Source organism: Carassius carassius, chromosome 40, assembly GCF_963082965.1.
Source record: "Carassius carassius chromosome 40, fCarCar2.1, whole genome shotgun sequence".
Classification (NCBI taxonomy): domain Eukaryota; kingdom Metazoa; phylum Chordata; class Actinopteri; order Cypriniformes; family Cyprinidae; genus Carassius; species Carassius carassius.
This window is the reverse complement of record NC_081794.1, coordinates 3,408,954-3,428,945: the sequence shown is the minus strand read 5'-3', so window position 1 is coordinate 3,428,945 and position 19,992 is coordinate 3,408,954. Positions and strand designations below refer to the sequence as shown.

General features: G+C 34.4%; 2 protein-coding genes across 3 annotated transcripts; one reads left to right on the top strand and one right to left on the bottom strand.

Annotated features, from left to right (window-relative positions):
* Positions 1–53: 53 nt before the first annotated feature.
* On the bottom strand, positions 54–5,297 carry LOC132121963 (paired box protein Pax-6-like). The gene is made up of 8 exons (XM_059531731.1): positions 4,893–5,297; positions 3,578–3,704; positions 2,757–2,906; positions 2,504–2,586; positions 2,254–2,410; positions 1,801–1,871; positions 1,139–1,268; positions 54–724 (listed from the first exon to the last, which is right to left on the bottom strand). Exons 2-8 carry the CDS (start codon positions 3,684–3,686, stop codon positions 639–641), a joined length of 786 nt encoding a protein of 261 aa, XP_059387714.1. The 5' UTR covers positions 3,687–3,704; positions 4,893–5,297; the 3' UTR covers positions 54–638.
* A 7,402-nt stretch (positions 5,298–12,699) lies between these two features.
* LOC132121961 (serine protease 33-like) lies at positions 12,700–19,072 on the top strand. Of its 2 annotated transcripts, none has more exons than XM_059531730.1 (7): positions 12,700–12,935; positions 13,064–13,087; positions 13,257–13,342; positions 16,443–16,522; positions 16,615–16,886; positions 18,060–18,127; positions 18,234–19,072. In XM_059531730.1, the coding sequence occupies exons 1-7, from the start codon at positions 12,890–12,892 to the stop codon at positions 18,489–18,491; spliced, it is 834 nt and encodes a 277-aa protein (XP_059387713.1). In that variant the 5' UTR covers positions 12,700–12,889; the 3' UTR covers positions 18,492–19,072. The 2 variants fall into 2 exon arrangements, with proteins under 2 accessions (XP_059387713.1, XP_059387712.1); XM_059531729.1 differs by having other exon boundaries at positions 12,705–12,935; positions 17,967–18,127.
* The last annotated feature ends 920 nt before the right edge of the window (positions 19,073–19,992 follow it).

The following is a 19,992-nucleotide window of genomic DNA, read 5'->3' as shown; positions in this document are numbered from 1 at the left end:
TAAATACTTTGGCTTGCCAGATGAAATATGCTGAACATTTTTTAGTGATACATTTTTGCATGCAGTATTCATTGATGTGATTGTCACTGCTTTCTGCTTTTTAAAACAAAAAGAAGTTTACTGGTCATTGATTAAAGCTTTCAGTCCCTGCTCTGACTTAACTTGGCATTTGCCTTGATTGTCACAAGCTTACTTAGGTTTGTGAAAGGGTAAGGTCAAAAACATTTAATGAAAAGTGATACATCACATATCTGATTATGAAAATGATCACAACAAATAAATGACTTTAAAGGGACAATTACAGTGGAGAAATGAGGAACTGTCATTAAAGAAGTTGAAACCACAGGTATGTTATTAAAACATCAAAGTGTGGAGTTGCCACCATGAATTTACGGCAATGATTCTGACGAGACATTTGCATAAAAACAGTACGAATGTCATTGCACAATGCTTCATCATATAAATCATTTACATTCCTGTTTGTCTGAAATTGAATGGAAGCAAACATAGCACACTGTCATTGAATCTAAAAATATGACTAAAATAAATGTGCATGTAAAATTAAGGAATTTTAAAAAAAAATTGACCTTTTGTAAACATACACATTTAGTATTCTAATTCTTCCTCGCCTTTTCTCTTTACTGCAGTCTGGCCCAATACTGCCCCATATTTTGATCATTTCCAGATACCTGGACAGGTACAGAAACGCCTGGAGAAATCAAGCCTATTGCAGAAAAAAAGATAGAAAAAATAACACACTTTTATCTATTAAAATTTAAATTTGCTCTAAAATGTAAATTTGCTTAAGCTTTACTCAATCTCACCAAGATGTAGGTGAGTTTGTTTCTTCATCTGAACAGATTTGGAGAAATTTGGAATTCTTTTGCTACATGCTACATTTCTCCAATGTAGAGAAAGAAACAAACTCATCTACATATTGGATGTAGATAAGTAAATTGTCAACAAATATGATTTTTTTTTTTTTTGGCAAACTATTCCTTTGAAAAAAAAAACAATAAACAAATAACTAAATCAATAAATAGACAGGAGCTATTGAAAGTGTCTCAAACAGTAATTGTGGGGATCTTGTGATGGACAGGGCTTCAGCTGACAGTAAATGAAGAGTTGGTCGACTCACCTGTGCTGGTGTTAGCTGAAGGAGGAGGTGGCAGATGGAGAGATGAGTATGACGTCTCAAACGAGCGAGGGGCAGATGGGGATGGAGGCAGCATGCATGAGTATGAGGAGCCAGATGGAGAAGGAGCCGACTGCAAAGTAAAGTACAATAGAGTGGGGAAAATAGTATATAAATGCAGTGAAGAACAGAATCATTTACCAACATACTGCGCACAAGTATGCATTTTATACTATATATTTGCTAAAATTTACAACAATAAGCATTGCGAGTGAGCTGCACTGTTCTCAAAATAATGTGGAATATACTTTGAAATCATTTTAATTCATAAATTGTTTATATCAATGACAAATAACATTGAATTAAACATAATGTGTTTGATGATATCGTGTGATACTACAGTTTGAAACGTTAATCATTTATTAACAACAATCATTTTGCCTTGTAGACACTACTACACATTTAGTAAGTAGTCAGCTGGTAGGATATTCGATTCTAGAGACAGACAGATTTTCTGGTGACTGATCACTGAGGTCAGTTTCATTGTCATCACAAGAGGGCGCTAATACATAATAGTACAGATGCAGATAGTCCTGATAAATTGGTAGTGCAATGTTTTGCTGTATAGAAATGTGAATCTCCTAAAATGAGCAGTGGTGTCTCACCTGAAGCCCAGAGTAGACTGACAAAGTGTTGTAACCGGGGAGAGCCGTGTCACTCTGACTGAGCATGGATGCTAAACACACGCAAACACAGACGTGAGAAAAACATGAGGTACTACAGCTTAAACATTAATGGGTATATATGAATTTTCAAGAATAATTATTAATTCATATAAATGGTTATTAACGAACCAACACCATTAATGAACACAAACTGAATCATGAGAATTATCTAAGTAACCAAAAATTGCTAAACAAATAACATATTAGCTTCTTTAAAGTCATAAATAAACAAATACATTGTAAATTAGGTAAATAAATCGTTCCAACAATTTCAAAACTGATTTCAAGTGTTTTAAAATGTTTTTAAGTTCACTAGAAACATAAAATATGCATATACAAATAAGATGAGAAAGGGTATTCAAATTTCTCGTTTATGTAAATCTCCGTTTCCACCTGCGCTGTTGCCATGTGGATGATGATAGACAGCGGAGTTAAAGGATGTGCTCAGTGGAGCGTGTGTTTGAGAACAGGAAGTCCCGCCTCCAGACCGCCTCTGGTTTCGAAGCTTCTCCTCGCGCCTCCATTTGGCTCTTCGATTGGAAAACCACACCTGCCAGTCAAGATCCAATGTGTGTGAAGTTATCTCTCAAATTTATTTTGCAGCTTTAGTGATATTGTCATATTGACAAGCACCGATACATACTTGTATCCTTGCCTCTGGAAGCTCGATTTTGTTTGCGAGTCGCTCCCGTGCGAAAACATCTGGATAATGTGTTCTCTCAAACTCTAAATGAAGTTTAGTAGTTGTTGTTTTTTCTTTGAAATAAATGCTTGGTTTTATATATATATATATATATATATATATATATATATATATATATATATATATATATATATATAAAATTCATTCAATGCAATATAATTTCCATTTTTGAGCTTTTTGTCTGTTTTCTTACCCTTCTCCAAGGCCTCGATCTGCTCTGTTGTGAAGCTGGTTCTGTTGCGCTGAAGTTTCCTCTTCAGCTGCAGCCTCAGTTCTCCCTCATCTCTTTCCACATGCCCTCCTTCTTCTGCCATCCTCCCATCCGGCTCCACCAGGCAACCACCTAAAAAAAAAAAAAGAAATTAAATAAAGTTGCTTTTCTGTGGAATGAAAGCATGAAAGCAGGAAATCATTATATGAATTCTTAAGATTTATTTAATAGAAGTATTTTACAATAAAAAACCTTACATTTTTTGTTTAAATAAATGTATATGCAAGTTCAATTTCAACATTTATTTCAAGCATTTGAAGGGATAGTCCTCCCAATAATTTCATTCAAAACTTGTATGTAGGCCATTTCTTTCTCTGAGACACAAAATATACTCAAAATAATATTTTTTTTTTTGATAAATATTGTTGGTAACTCACTTTGACTTTCATAGTATGTTTGGTTCATAAGTCGATGGGGTCCGAAACTGTTTGGTCACCAACATTCTTCAAAATATATTCATTTTTGTGTTCCACAGAAGAAAAAAATCATACAGGCATGAAATGATGTGAGGGGGGCAAATGATGACAGATTTTTAATGTTTGAGTGGACTGTCCCTTTAAGTATAACCATTTTCTTCACAATGTTAGAAACAGAAATTCAGTCCAGTTTGTCAAAGCATTTGACTGGTAGAAATGTTAAAATACTGTTTTTAAAAACACAACAATTGCACACATTTTAGTGCCTTATTATTGTGTCTTCTAGAGAGCCAGAGGAGGTTTTCTATAAGGCGTCAGGCATCTCACCAGTGCTGTGCTGACTGGGACCTGTGTTCTGCTGATGGTACCAGTCATTCGCTCCACTCCAGTTTGAGGTGCTCTGGATATTCAGCATGGTCAACCTCTCAAACATCATGGACCTGACCACTACAGCCTCAGAATAGAAAGAGACAGAAGAACTCATTTCATTTAAATGCAGTATGTCCTTTGACCCTCATCTGTTTTTATACAAAACATTTTAAAGGAACAAAATGTATGTCAGAATCATACATTCACACACAATCAATGTTTAAGGAGCATCATGAAAAGTCTGTTACATCAGTGGTAGTTATTAATACTTGTTATTAATAAGTGTTCATTTATTAGGTTGTCATGTGTTTGCCCTGTAGGTGTACAGACTTGTGCATTAGAACAAATGTGAAACTTAGGTGAATTAAATTACATACATATTCATTGTGAGTGACTTTCAAGAAAAAAAAATAAAAATATTTAACCTGTCCACATTATAATTTCTGTTGGCCAGATCAGTTATATATATTTTAGTATATTTCCATTTCACATTTTTTGTGCATATATATTATTAAAAAAATTATTACTTATATTTAGTTTTAATTTAGCCAAAATTCTATTATAGGCTTTTAGCAGGTTTTTCCTAGAAAACTAACCTTAATGAATCTCATTATGTGTTCAAATAATTGTATTTTGTTTTCCCTTTATAGCAATAACAGAGGAAATGTTCAATAGCCTTTTTGTAGCCAAGACATACAGAAACAGATGTTTAAAAAATAAAACTGCACAGTAAAGTTTGGCAGCTGTGGTTGTCATAAATTCACTGTAAAAAATGCTGACAATATTTTAGGTATTAGGGAACAACATATTGGTAAGCATATATTTCATTAATGATGCCATATTAATTTACCAAAGCCTGCTTTTACCTAAAAATTTACTAAGAACCACTATAATACATCATTGTATATATATATATATATATATATATATATATATAATATAACAATACGTAATGTTACATAGGGACTTTTATGAACACCCTTTTATACAGTTTTTCAACCAAAAAAAACTGTTTTTACAAAAAAAAAATGTTTGACAGTATTTTACGGTTACCTTACACATAATATCATAGCCCTTACAAGTTTTCACTCTACACTGTAATATCTTTTTTAAATAGTAGGAATTCCTATTGTAAATTTTTTTCTAAAAAAATATATATTTTGTTAATTAAATATTTTGAGTGCTGCTTTTAAAGACATTTATGAACTCAATCCAGCAGTTTCTAACAAAATTATAAGAAAGAGCAAAGGAAAATAATACCAATCCAACTCACCAAGCGTTACATTATGAGCAGCACATCCACGACAGCCCAGCAATTATATCGCTCTTTTTGAAATGGTATTGAGGGTTTCCTGACAATTTGCTTTGTTAACAATGAACTGTGTGTGTGGAATGACAGAGAAATAGAAATGCATCTGCAGGCAATTCTAGAGAGAGAGAGAGAGAGAGAGAGAGAGAGAGAGAGGAGAAGAGTGACACAGCGAGTCAACATCAGTGTCAAGTTTGAACTTAATGCCAGTGAGAGAGAGCAGCAAAAAGAAAAAACTACAGATAATGGAGTGATGAAAAAGAAGAAGAAAAATGGCAGAAAAGAGCAGAGTTTAATATTAATTAGTCTGCACATGTGAAAAGAAAAGTGGAATTTAGGAGGGAAAATTAGAGATCACTGGACATACCTGAAGTGGAAATTTTAGCATTTCTTATCACAACTTAAAAACACATTCATTTTACTCTGTTTGTTTTAGCACGACTGAATCTACAGTGTGGAGTTAGCTAGATTTCAAAGCAAAACCAACTGAGCAATTTTTGTCTTTCAGTGTTCATTGTGATTGAAAATAAAGCATGCTGTCACTAACTCCATCTATTTGGTTTATCTACAGAATAAGATACATGTCCACAACCGGAAAAACTGGTAATTTTATGGGTTAATTCAGTTCAATTAAATCTGCTTAAATTATATTTGATGTGGCCTTTCTCACTGAATACTTTAGATCATAATTGAACATTGAAGATTTCCCAGAATTACTAATGTATATTTAATGTGATAAACATAATAAATTATATGTTGAGGACAGAATAATGAGAGAGCAATGAGAGTTGGGTGAGGGCATAAATAAACCAGTGTGTGTGTGTGTGTGTGTGTGTGTGTGTGTGTGTGTGTGTGTGTGTGTGTGTGTGTGTGTGTGTGTGTGTGTGTGTGTGTGTGTGTGTGTGTGTGTGTGTGTGTGTGTGTTGGGGAACAGGGGGATGCCACATTACTTTATTTCCAGTTGACAAGACTTTACATCCCCTACCTCTGTCTCTCTCATACACTGCACATATACTGCTTTATCAAGAAGTTATTGAAAATTAAATATGTAACATAAAATATATTGTACAATATCAAGGAATTGTTATGGCTGTGATTATTATTAGTACTAGTAGCAGTATAGTTTTAAAACAGATTTTGCTATTTATTTATTTGTGTCTGAGTGGACTTAATAATAATAATAATAATAATAATTGGTAGTAGTATTAAAACAGATTGATGTCTTTATTTACTTATATCTGAGGAGGCATCTTAATAATATTATTATTAAAGCATATTTATTTATTTATTTGATATTTATAATGGGACATATCATCATCATCATCATAAAAATCAAAATCTTTATATCAGAAAGTAATTTATCATAAAAAAACATAGCCAAGTGTGTCCAACCTTTTGACTGTGTATGTTAATATGATGATATATCATACATATTAACCAGAATTTGGGGTTATTCTCGTGGATCAATGTCGTAATCGTGCGGGTCCGTGTGTGTTTTTCTTACAAAGATAGATATAGCTTTAAGACATGTATATTATTTTTAACTACCCTCGACCCCCCCACGATCTCTCCATCCCTCTCTACCTCTTTTCTTTTTTTCGCTGGGGGTTAAAAGTGGGCGGGGCTGGTGAGGGAGAAGAGATGGTCACCATAGCAACAATGCCACGACAAATATTCATCAAGTCCTTAAAACAAAGCCTAGCGGAGCGGCTTTATCAAATAACTCGCGCAGTTCATCCTGGGACAGTCAGCGGAGAGACCAACTGCAACACTTCACTGAGGAGAATGAATAGGTTTTTTTCCTCAAGTAATCAAAAATAAACTTTCCCGTCTTTTTTGCTTATAATGACAGGTGGTCGTGCTACTTTCTTTCCGTTTATGCTTCAGTTCCGCGGTTTCTCCGTGGTTTTTCGTCGTGTTGTGCTGCTGCATCCTCTCTCTCTCTCCCTCCTCTCTGTCCCTGTCACCCTCAGTCGTGCTGTAAACACAGACAGTGAGCCTGAGGACAGAGTCACAGCAAGCAGCTCAACAGAAGAGGAAGGTGAAAGCGCAGTCACGTGGGCCTTGTGATTATCAGCTGTTAATCATTACTGTGTTAAGCTAACTGAGACTTGTTATAGCATTTATATATAAATGCTCTTTTTGTTGTTTTTGATTGCTTCCACTGTCCTCATTTGTAAATCGCTTCGGAAAAAAAGCGTCTGCTTAATAAATAAATGTAAATGTTATCATTATTAATAAGTGTTAGCGCCACCTGGTGCCAGTTCCCAAACCTTAAAACAGAAATTAAACGATTTAAAGGGTATTTTTTCATTGCAACAAAAGATCAAATACAAACACAGAATAAAAACAAAATGTAAACAATAAGGGGTTACATATTAATCCAAAGCATAGCTTTCTATGTTTGCTTATAAGATGAAAGAGACTTACATGCAGTAGAATTTCTTAAAGAGTTTACATACACATCAAAATCTTTCTTGAAAACAGGAGTTTAGAAAATTTACAAATGTAAAATTTGGCAAGAAATAGCTATAAACTAATAATACATTTAAAGTGAGAAGGGTCCAGATTCAAGAGTAACCAAAAAAAGAATAATTCTAAAAATAATAATAATAATAGTACATACAGAAGTTTGTACGTAAATATTTTTTTACGAAATGGGAAAAGTCAACCCAGAATCCCAAAATAAATGAATGATTGTTTCTTCAGACTGAAGACAAAAGGAGGAATTGTCGGAAATCCTATTATTTAAATTTAGCAAGTTTATAATTTACCGGATAGCAATTATGGACTTTAATAGAAACTTCAATAACTTTATTAGATATATATATATTATATATAGACCTGTTCATGAAAACTAGATAAAGTTAAAGATATTTTAGATGTCAAAGTATATATATACAACCCGAATTCCGGAAAAGTTGGGACTTTTTTTACATTTTAATAAAATGAAAACTAAAAGATTTTCAAATCACATGAGCCAATATTTTATTCACAATAGAACATAGATAACATAGCAAATATTTAAACTGAGAAAGTTTACAATTTTATGCACAAAATGAGCTCATTTCAATTTTTTTGATTTCTGCTACAGGTCTCAAAATAGTTGGGACGGGGCATGTTTACCATGGTGTAGCATCTCCTTTTCTTTTCAAAACAGTTTGAAGACGTCTGGGCATTGAGGCTATGAGTTGCTGGAGTTTTGCTGTTGGAATTTGGTCCCATTCTTGCCTTATATAGATTTCCAGCTGCTGAAGAGTTCGTGGTCGTCTTTGACGTATTTTACGTTTAATGATGCGCCAAATGTTCTCTATAGGTGAAAGATCTGGACTGCAGGCAGGCCAGGTTAGCACCCGGACTGTTCTACGACGAAGCCATGCTGTTGTTATAGCTGCAGTATGTGGTTTTGCATTGTCCTGCTGAAATAAACAAGGCCTTCCCTGAAATAGACGTTGTTTGGAGGGAAGCATATGTTGCTCTAAAACCTTTATATACCTTTCAGCATTCACAGAGCCTTCCAAAACATGCAAGCTGCCCATACCGTATGCACTTATGCACCCCCATACCATCAGAGATGCTGGCTTTTGAACTGAACGCTGATAACATGCTGGAAGGTCTCCCTCCTCTTTAGCCCGGAGGACACGGCGTCCGTGATTTCCAACAAGAATGTCAAATTTGGACTCGTCTGACCATAAAACACTATTCCACTTTGAAATAGTCAATTTTAAATGAGCCTTGGCCCACAGGACACGACGGCGCTTCTGGACCATGTTCACATATGGCTTCCTTTTTGCATGATAGAGCTTTAGTTGGCATCTGCTGATGGCACGGCGGATTGTGTTTACCCACAGTGGTTTCTGAAAGTATTCCTGGGCCCATTTAGTAATGTCATTGACACAATCATGCCGATGAGTGATGCAGTGCCGTCTGAGAGCCCGAAGACCACGGGCATCCAATAAAGGTCTCCGGCCTTGTCCCTTACGCACAGAGATTTCTCCAGTTTCTCTGAATCTTTTGATGATGTTATGCACTGTAGATGATGAGATTTGCAAAGCCTTTGCAATTTGAGGTTGAGGAACATTGTTTTTAAAGTTTTCCACAATTTTTTTACGCAGTCTTTCACAGATTGGAGAGCCTCTGCCCATCTTTACTTCTGAGAGACTCTGCTTCTCTAAGACAAAGCTTTTATAGCTAATCATGTTACAGACCTGATATCAATTAACTTAATTAATCACTAGATGTTCTCCCAGCTGAATCTTTTCAAAACTGCTTGCTTTTTTAGCCATTTGTTGCCCCCGTGCCAACTTTTTTGAGACCTGTAGCAGGCATTAAATTTTAAATGAGCTAATTAAGTGGATAAAAGTGTAAACTTTCTCAGTTTAAACATTTGCTATGTTATCTATGTTCTATTGTGAATAAAATATTGGATCATGTGATTTGAAATTCCTTTAGTTTTCATTTTATTAAAATTTAAAAAACGTCCCAACTTTTCCGGAATTCGGGTTGTATATATATATATATATATATATATATATATATATATTTATTTATTTAAGTGAGTTTTAGAATTCCAAACGAAGTCTACTATAATTTGGTCCAGTGTTCTACAAATTTTCACAAAAACATCCAGTGACATTGCAGGATAGATAACCCGAGATAACCCATCTGCTTTCCAGAAAGCAACACTCTATTGACAAATCACACTGTAACCTGATTTAGGTATCCTTAATACAGCAAACCAAATTCTGTCCTCATTTACTCACCCTCAGTTTGTTACAAACCTGTATGAATTTCTTTCTTCTGTAGAACACAAAACTACCAAATTTTTGTGGGTAAACAAATATTGTAGCCAATGGTAGCCATTGACTTCAGTATGAGATGTTAACCACTGATTCTATGTATAGAAAAAATATATGGACAATGTCATCTGTTGGTTATCCACATTCTTCAGAATATCTTTTGTGTTCAGCAAATTCATGTAGGTTTGGAAAGACATGAGGTTGAGTAAAGGATGGAAGAATTTTTATTTTTCGAGTGAACTGTGCCTTTAACATTTTAACTTTTTGTGTAAAATAACTGCTAATTTCACTGCAACCATTTCTGTACATATCTTTTACTGCCATTCCAACCATGTTATATGCAGTCAAACATTATAAACATTTCTTCTATGTTTCCTGATGTTCACTTCTAATGTTAAGTCATAAAGCAGTCATAAGACTAGATATGTTTTCTACTCTGTTTTTGGTTAATATACTCTGCTTTAAGAGACATTTCTTCTTTAAGATGTCAGTGTAAACACCCACTGAATGGATGTGTAATAACTTTGCATATTGTACTTATTAAGCACCTATGATAACAGTTTTTTTTTATGATTGCTACAGTTGATAACAGGTGCAGCAGGAAGTCTTGTGCTGATTTATTCATCTCTATAGGCTAATAAAAGTATAAAAGTGGTTCATTTTGGCAGCTTGGTTTCAGTAAAAGCTGTTTTTAAACTAACAATGAATTTTTGAGCTCATTTCAGCTTTCATTGTGTTTTTTAAAGTAGTTTTGAAGATTTAATATTACACTGGTTGCACTGGATATTGTAGTGTAAATCCTAACTAATTTAACACTTCAACGTGACCACCACAAAATCACAAATTCATGAGCACTTATTCGATAAGGCATTTATGATACACTGAATCTGTTATGCCCATTTCTCATTCATATGCATAAAGGGACTGATTTTTAAAACCTGTTTACAAAAGCCCCTGCAACCCACATGGTATTAGAGGACATGCCACACAATTTAACCCATTTGTGCCCGATTTTTTTTTAAATGGTTTCATGCATAAAGTCATGTGTCATATGTGAACATGTTCTGCATTTATTTTCCGTTTAGCTGTTACCAACATGTTACCAACATTCTGCAAAATATTATCTTTTGTGCTCAACAGAAGAAAGAAACTCTATGGAACAATGAATAGGCTCATATTGATTAGGTCAAATGAATTAACCTTGTCAAAAATCTTTGATATTCATGAAATTAATGATATTCTTTTTAAATATATGATTATTTAAATAAGTTTAATTTGTAGGCTACACACATGATTGTTTGTTGATTTATTTACTTATTATTGAACATGCATGTATTTTCATTCTTAGAAGTGTGTTAAATGAAAATAAATAAATTTAAAATAAATAGAATGAAGAAAATGTTACATCTATATAATAAAAAAGGTATACCTGAAAGAAAATTATGCAATTTTTTAGGCCCATAGTATTCAGTGGCTTACTGTAATAGGTGATTTCATATAATAATATAAATTCATTACTTGTTTGAATTTCAGCATTACAATGGAATCATAAGCTAGTCATAAAATTAATTAGAGTCCTTGACAAATTAGAAAGAAATGTATCGAAAATGGATAAAGGGGCCTCAATATGTTGCCCCTTACAAGACATAATGTCATAAAAGGGTGAAAAACATGATCTACATCAATTAAACCTGTTAACTGTCACCCCGTCCCGTATACGGGACGCCTACGTTGACTATACTATATTACAATCAAATCTAATCTAATCCTGACAAACTATATATCGTTGGAAAGGTTCAAGACTCCCAAATATATATTTTTCCAATATTATTTGTTAAAAATTATGTAGGAAAAGTAATAGATTAATTTATGACAAGAGTGCACCCTCAGAAATCTACATTACAAAATGAGTTTTGACCTTTGTTTAAAAAAAAGACTTCCTCGTTGCCTTTTTCTCTATCATGTTTTAGAAATCATCAGAAGTTATATATCACTTGAAAACATAAAATCTCAAAATTCATCCTTTAAAACCCATTTTAAAATCAGACATTGCATTACCATGTAAATGGCACATCAAAATCATGTTACAAAATGTTTTCAGTCATGAATTATAAAAATTTAGGTTTGTATCATGCACATTCAAGTCTATCTTCAAAAACGTGAGTGACAGTTAAGGGGTTAATCCCATGTGTTAGCTCTCTATCTTTCCATTTTTCCTTTTGTGTGACTGACTGAAGTTAGTAAACTGCTGCTGTCACCCAACTATAGTTGCCGCTTGGACATTTGATTAAGTTTACAAAAAACTATAGATCTCCTGGAAGATTTGTTTTGTTTGGATGATTCTAGAGACCTTCATGATTATACTGATATATACATCTCAACAATAAAAACTTATTAGAAATATGAAAATTACATTTCTTTGAGAGGGTTTGCCTTCGCCATGCTTCCTGGAAGTAGGGGTAGGAAGTTGACAGTCTATGTGACAGGAAGGAAGTGGATACCTTTTTTTTTTTTTTTTTCTTGAAATCCTTTATTTGGTTGTTACTTGCATGTCATTGAGAAATATAACATGGATAACATCTAGAAAAATACTTACAAAAGGTAAATTACAACTATAAACTGTGTCAACTATAGTTGCCGGTGGGCTGAAGTGATATTGCAGCTTTTTAATGACAAACAATCAAATCAACCATTTTTCAACAAAGCCGCAGAACAAGGTAGAAACCTTAAAACCTGAATGATTTTTTCAATTTACACAAATGATTGACTTAGAGCCTATTTCGAAACGTAAATTTATTGGTACGCTGCAAACACCTTGCCCTGCCACCCGAAACAAAACGCAGAGAAACCAAAACTGCCAGGTGACCGAGTGGGCGGGGTTTGCGCGCATTGAGGGCGGGACGAACGCTCCTGATTGGTCATTGTTGGAAAGGTAGAAAGATCGTTTGAAAAAAAAAAAGAAAAATAAAGAAATCACGGGTAGTTAACGTTAATGTTTGCATGAGCAAAAACTTCCTAAGTCTAGATCTTCTGTTCTCCTGACTTCGTCGAACAAGGAAGTGATTATTTCGTTTTAAAGATTTGCGTCCATCGCCTCTGAATTCTAAACAAAGCTGTAGTTGTCTGAAGTCCATCGAACAAAGGTAACGTTATTTTGATAGGATGCGGTACACCTTATATATTCGGACTGCCTTCGTCATGCTGATTGGTAGGTGCAGAACTTTAATGTTTTTTTAATATTATTATTAAAATAAAAAAAACAATTTTTGTGAACCAATTAACAATTACTGTAGAATTGTAATTTCATTGTTTTGTTTAATGTTGTGCGCCATTTAGGGTTCTGGATGGGCGAGGCTCAAGGTAAGAATTTGACCTGATTTCCCCTAGGGTTGTGTTTGTCTGTCAGAGGGAAACCTACAAGCTAAAATCAACGCTTAAAACATTATTATATACATATATATATACTTAAAATGTGAATTGGTTTATGAAAGTAAAGCAAACAAATCACCAGAATCAATGTTTGGCTCAGAATGTGGTCGGCCACAAATGCTGAACAGGATAGTCGGAGGCTCCGCTGCGTCAGAAGGTGCGTGGCCGTGGCAGGTGGATATTCAGGTGAGAATGGCAGCCATGAAACTAAAGTTTTGGTAAACTGAGGCTTTTGGTTAAATAGAATACTTTCCTGTAGCTCGGTCGAACAACACCGATCTTAGTTTAATGATTAACCTGATAAAATGTGTACCCTAAATGAAAAATCATAATCATCATCATCATCGTGGATTTGTTTGTTCAGGTCTCATGTACAATTCTATAATAATTATTCATAATTTTACACATTGACCGAAAATATGTAGGCTGAAGCAAAAACAATACAAAAACAGTTACTTAAAGGAGTAGGTCACTCAAAACTGATAATTTCAGGCAATCCAAGATGTAGATGAGTTTGTATCTTCATCAGATTTGGAGAAATTTAGCATTTTACCACTTGCTCAGCAATGGATGCTCTGCAGTGAATGGGTGACGTCAGAATGTGAGTCCAACTCCAAACCGCTGATAAAAACATCACATTAAACCACAAGAAATCTTCACTTAATGACTTAAGATTGGTTTTACCAGGAAAGGTTTTTCGACTTTTATTAAATGTTAAACATCTTGTATAATCTTAATTGCTGTATTGTTTTATTAAGATATATTATATTTGAGCAACTTGTGTAACTCAGTTTATGAACATAGCCTGTTGCTGACATGGAATTAAAATCTATATTACTGTTACTAATAATCAAACAATTAAAGGTGCTCTAAGCCATGCCAGGGGGGTATTCCAGAAAGCAGGGTTAACTTACTGTGAACTAAAACCTGAACTCTCGGTTGATTAACCCCAAACCTTGCTTACTCGAGGTATGTGGTTCCAAAAACTCGTCCGGGAGTAAGTTAATTCAACTCAGAGTATGTTCCTGGTTAAGACTCAAGACATTCTCAACAGAGCGACGAATCGACGAGTCACTATAGAAACGGGCGCTAAGAAAACACGCGCCATGCTGTTTCTTTCTTCTTCTTTTGTTAATTAGTTGTTTACATGCTTAGAGCATATCTCCACCTAATTGATGGCGGTGCAATCATTTTTATTTTTTTCCATTTAATCTTTAATACTTGAGAATGTGAATTATATTGTTTGTTTTATGCTAATTATACATTAAGTCATATCAGATATGTATTTTGATTTAGAATTTAGACATTATAGAAAAATGCCACTCCATGCAGTGAGATATAACATATAATAAATAAAATATATAAATATATATAAGTTAAACCTTACCTTGTCATAGTGTTTTATAATTTATACATACCTCTTAATACATAATTTACAGATAACTCTTATATATGCCAATAAAAGAAATAATCATATTAGAATAATATATTACCTTATTTATTACTTATATTAGCGCTTCCTCATTAACATATATATATATATATATATATATATATATATATATATATATATATATATAATAGGCTATATTTCATATTCTAATATTATATAATGTTGTGCGGTATCTATCACGCCCACTGAAGGCTCGCTGAAGTGAACTAATCGTGGATCATAACCTGCTCTGGAGCAGGTTATGTTCAGAGAGTGAGTTGCTATGACAACTAACATAACCTGAAAGTTACCTCCGTTTTTGGAACCGAAAGTTGAGGTTATCCATTTACTTACTCTTAAACATACCCGGGTATGTCACATAACCTGCTTTCTGGAATACCCCCCAGGAGTCTTAACTTCTTGTTGACATTCAAATTGTTGTCAAACAAAACGGAGGCTAGCTAGACCCTCCCTCCTCCTCATCCATGGATTAACCCCCCAAATCTTTCTTGTCGGTTATTGGCTGGAACAGTTTCTTATGTTTTGTGGTGCGGGTGAGCCCAGTTTGTTTTTCTTGTTGTTTGTGGAGCCTGTGGTGTCTAGAGAGACCCCGTTTTTTACAGTGTGTTCAGGGGACAAGCAGCTAGCGGATAGTGAGGAGATGTTTGCTGGATGTGACAAAAAATGTTTTGGCCTAAAAAATGTGTGACATCACTTAGAGCACCTTTAATGTTGTGTGTAAGAAATCCATCATGATGTTTTCAAACTTCAGAAAAGTCCTCTAAGCATACTTGTGGATTATTGTGATGACTTATTAGCTGTTTAGACTCCCACCCATTCACTGCAAGTAATGTACAACTAAAATTCTTTAACCTGTTAGCCAGCACCCCCCATTATGGGACTCACAGCTGAAAGTGCTCTACCTAACTTATAATTGTAACAGTTTCCTACTTCAGTGTGTTACAAACATAATTTTGGTGTCTTTGGAAAGAAGACCCTTTGGGCTTTACTTTTTATCAACCAGATTTGATAATGCTCAAAAATATTAAAAGTTATAGACACTGAAGTGCCTTGAGTTTTTTTTTTACCCACACTTAAATATTTTTTTATTTGATATAAAAATACATGAAATGAGTCCTGGAGCAATCTAAGAAAGTGTGAGTAACGTTTTATCACAGATGTGTGCACTTTATTTCATGTCTTCTGAACTGTTGACAACAGACACTCGCTTACCCCCACTGAAGGCTTGGAAGAGATAGGACAATTTTTTTATAAAACGTTGATTGGATTATTCTGAAAGAGGAAAGTCATATACACCTATAGGATGCTTCAAGGGTGTGTACAAGATGGATGAATTTTCATTATTGGGTGAATTAAGCCTTTAAATCTGTTCCAATGAACAAACAAATGCATCTACATCTTGAATGGCCTGAAGGTGAATACATTTTCAACTAATTTTCGGGTGAACTATTAAAAAAACAAAAGACGAAATTTATTGAGACCTTCATAGATATCGGAAAATTACACCTTTTTATTAAATTCATACAGCTGTTTCAATAGCTTTATGTACAAGTTGCTTATGAGCTATATATTTGTTTATCACCTTTTTAAATTTGCAGGGTGAACTACACCTTTTTAATTCCTTATTGCAGTTTTTCCACTATATATATATATATATATATATATATATACACACACACACACACACACACACACACACACACATTTTTTTTTTTTATAAATAAAAAGCCTATAAATCTCAGCTGAATCTTTAATTGTGAGACCTTTAATTGTTTTGTTGTCAAGGTTAAGGATGCATTCTGAATTTTCTGTCTGGTTGATGTGTGCGTTTAGACTGATGGTGAAGGACATGTTTGTGGAGGAACTATCATCTCAGAGAAATGGGTCCTGTCTGCTGCACATTGCTTTCCCAAGTAAAAATACACCCATATAATCTTTGTTTGTTTATTTTTCAGCTTTATATATAATTACATCTCTCCTATATCAATTTCTCTTCCTTGTCTAGCCCTAATGACATCTCCTCTTACATGGTTTACGCGGGCCGGCATCTGCTGAACAGCTGGAACTCGGACGAGACCAGCCATAGGATCCGCCGCGTGGTGGTTCCTCTGGGTTACACACACCCTCAGCTGGGTCAGGATATCGCTCTAGTGGAGCTGGCCACAGCTGTCCAGTGGTCTGACCGCATTCAGCCTATCTGCCTGCCATATGCCAACGTGGAGTTCAGCAGTGACATGAGGTGCATGATCACTGGATGGGGTAACATCAGAGATGGAGGTGAGTGAGAAACCCACACTACAGGTGTCTGAAATGTCATTAAATATGTATTTAACTTTGAAATTATAGTAACATTACATTCAGTAGTAATTAGTAGTAGTAGTGTAAGTAGACAAATAATAATAATAAAAAAAAACTTGTTTTAAATGCTTTAAGTGAAATAGGCCTCACAACAATATTTTAGCATGAAATGAACAGTGTGAATGGATAGTCATTTTGAGATTTGCTAAAGATTACATGTATTATTATTAAGATTAAGTGTGCGATAGCACTTTTAGCATAGCTTAACATACATAATTGAATCCTATTAGACCAGTAGCATCACGTTCAAAAATGACCAAAAAGTTATGATATTTTTCCCATTTAAAACTGGACTCTTCTGTAATTATATCGTGTACAAAGACCAGTGGAAAATAAGTTTTGATTTTCTTGGCCGATATGATTAGGAACTATACTTAATTTCCAGCATAATAATCAAGGAACTGCGATGCCGTAACATGGCCACAGCAGGCGCAGTGATGTCACGCAGCGCCCGAGAATAGTCCCAAGCTAGTTTGTGTAGTTGCAGCAATAGCATAGTTGCTAGGAACAATTTTCAGGGACTGTGTAATATCACTGCGCCTTTAATAATTAAGAATTAATGATGCTGAATAATGATCCTAAATAAGTTATTGTTTACATAGAGTGTGTATTGTGTTTGTGTATATTTATTATGTATATATAAATACAAACAAATGCATGTGTATATTTTTAAGAAAAATACTTTTTTTTAAATAAATAAATGGAAAAAAAATCACAATACACATTATGTAAAAAAATGTGGATATGTTTAATTGTTTGAAAGCATTAGTTATAATATTTATAATATAATTATTTAGATCAAACAGTGCAGCATTGGTGAGCGGAAGAGTTTTCTTTAAAATATATATTGTAACTATAGCAAACTTTTGATTGGTAGTGTTTGTATATTGTGTGAAATATTGGAAATTGCTACAAGCAGTGCATAACAAAGTTCTTGTTCCTTCAGTGTGTACAAAGACACAAAAGCACTCATCTTGTTGTGTCTCACATCTTGTTCAGTTGCTCTGCAGGGCGTTGGGGCATTGCAGCAAGTCCAAGTGCCAATCATTGACTCAAAGATTTGTCAGGACATGTTTCTGATAAACCCCACAGAGAACATTGACATCCGCCGTGACATGATGTGCGCTGGATTCCAGGAAGGAGGCAAAGACTCCTGCCAGGTGAGGGGAGCATTGCTTGAGGGAAACCATACGATTTTTAAATAAAAATACAACTGTTTCTAATACCCTTCTGTTGTTATATATCTCTGCATGCATGCTTTTCCAGGGCGACTCCGGCGGCCCTCTGGTGTGTCAGATCAGTGATGGAAGTTGGGTGCAAGCTGGAATTGTGAGCTTCGGTCTGGGCTGCGCTAAACCAAACCGACCAGGAGTCTATGCCAAAGTATCCAGCTTCACTAGCTTCATCCAGAACAATATTGGAGGAGTCCAGCTCAAGAGTGCATCGAGTCCCATCTGGGCTGACCGGGTCATGGTGCTCATCAGGACTCTGGTGCTCCTGGTATTGGTGCAGCTGCTGAGATAAACACACACTGATCCTCGCACAAGCCAAAAACCTCTGCCCCAAAACACTGCCCTACATAAAAAGAGATTTTTAATGCAATATGTAGTTTTTAAATCCGTTTTTAAACAACTTTATATAATGTAGTTTCCTATTTGGGTTGTACCAAAAATACACACCAAATTATTTTAAATGAAAGATAAAAGCATGTCTTTTACCACTTGAGTAATAATATCTTCTTTTTATTATTTGGAACTGTACTGATTAACACTGAGATGGTTAAACCATGTAATTAAACTGTGCAAATAATGCCATTTTTAAACCAAAACGCTCAAATTGTTCTCATAGGCAGTTTAACAAATGTGAGATTTGACAATGCATACTGAAATATTAATGGACACTTATTTAATCCAGCCTTTTGCACAGCAATTATAAATGTTATTTACCTCTGCATCAAGACATGTGAAATGAAGATCACCTGTACAACTATTATGTGAAGGATTTAATGTTTTTTTTAGAGTCAGTTGTATATTTGTATCTCTTGGTGACCATTTCTCTTAAAATGCTGAATATATAATTTATAATAAAGTGATTTTTGTAATTGATATATTTTGCATTGTTTATATTTATGGTAGAGGTAAACACTGGTGAACTGACCTGTCTTTAAACATTAGCATTACTAATACTATCATAGCAACTGTGTGTGTGTGTGTGTGTGTGTGTGTGTGTATAATATATATAAAATACCTTCTTATGTTACACACAAGAAAGGCTGACACAGGGGTGCGTGAATGATGATAGAATTTATTTGTTTTGGGGTAAACCATAATTTTATTATTTTTGTTGTTTTTGTTATTATTATTATGAAATGACTCTAAACAAGAAACTAAATCTGACAGCCAGTGGCGGTAAATGTTAAAATAATTTAATTGCGTTATTTCATTAAGTTAACACGTTAAACTGATAGACTATACACACACACACACACACACACACACACATACACACTTTGTGAAGCTTTCGATTTGATTTGTAGACTGCAGGTTTTAATCATACTGCATGATTTAACTGTTCCCTGAAAAAAAGATAAATGCAGTGTCTTAGTTTTTTGTAAGTGACAAATCGGGCGGGGCTTAATCGAGATCAATTTGCATATTACTACAAATCGCTTTATATTTATGAAATCATATTTATTTACGATTATTTTCATATAATGATTTGTCAAAGGTGTTTAAGTGTTCTCTGCTGTTTTCATAAGAATAATGTGTATTTTTTTTGTGGCAATGGTTATCATACTTAGCCTTTAGCGTTGCATATAAATCCATAAATAATATATCTCTGCCTCGTACAGTGATCCGAATCGGACGTTATTTCAGACGCTCGCTGGTGTCTGAAAGTGACTTTTGAACTATAAATGTCCTTTTTCGAATGTCTTAAATAGCTATTGATGTTGTCTGACACGGTACAGTCGAACCAAAATTTCTTCAGACACCTTTCTCACATTATCAGTTTATTCTCTGGAGTT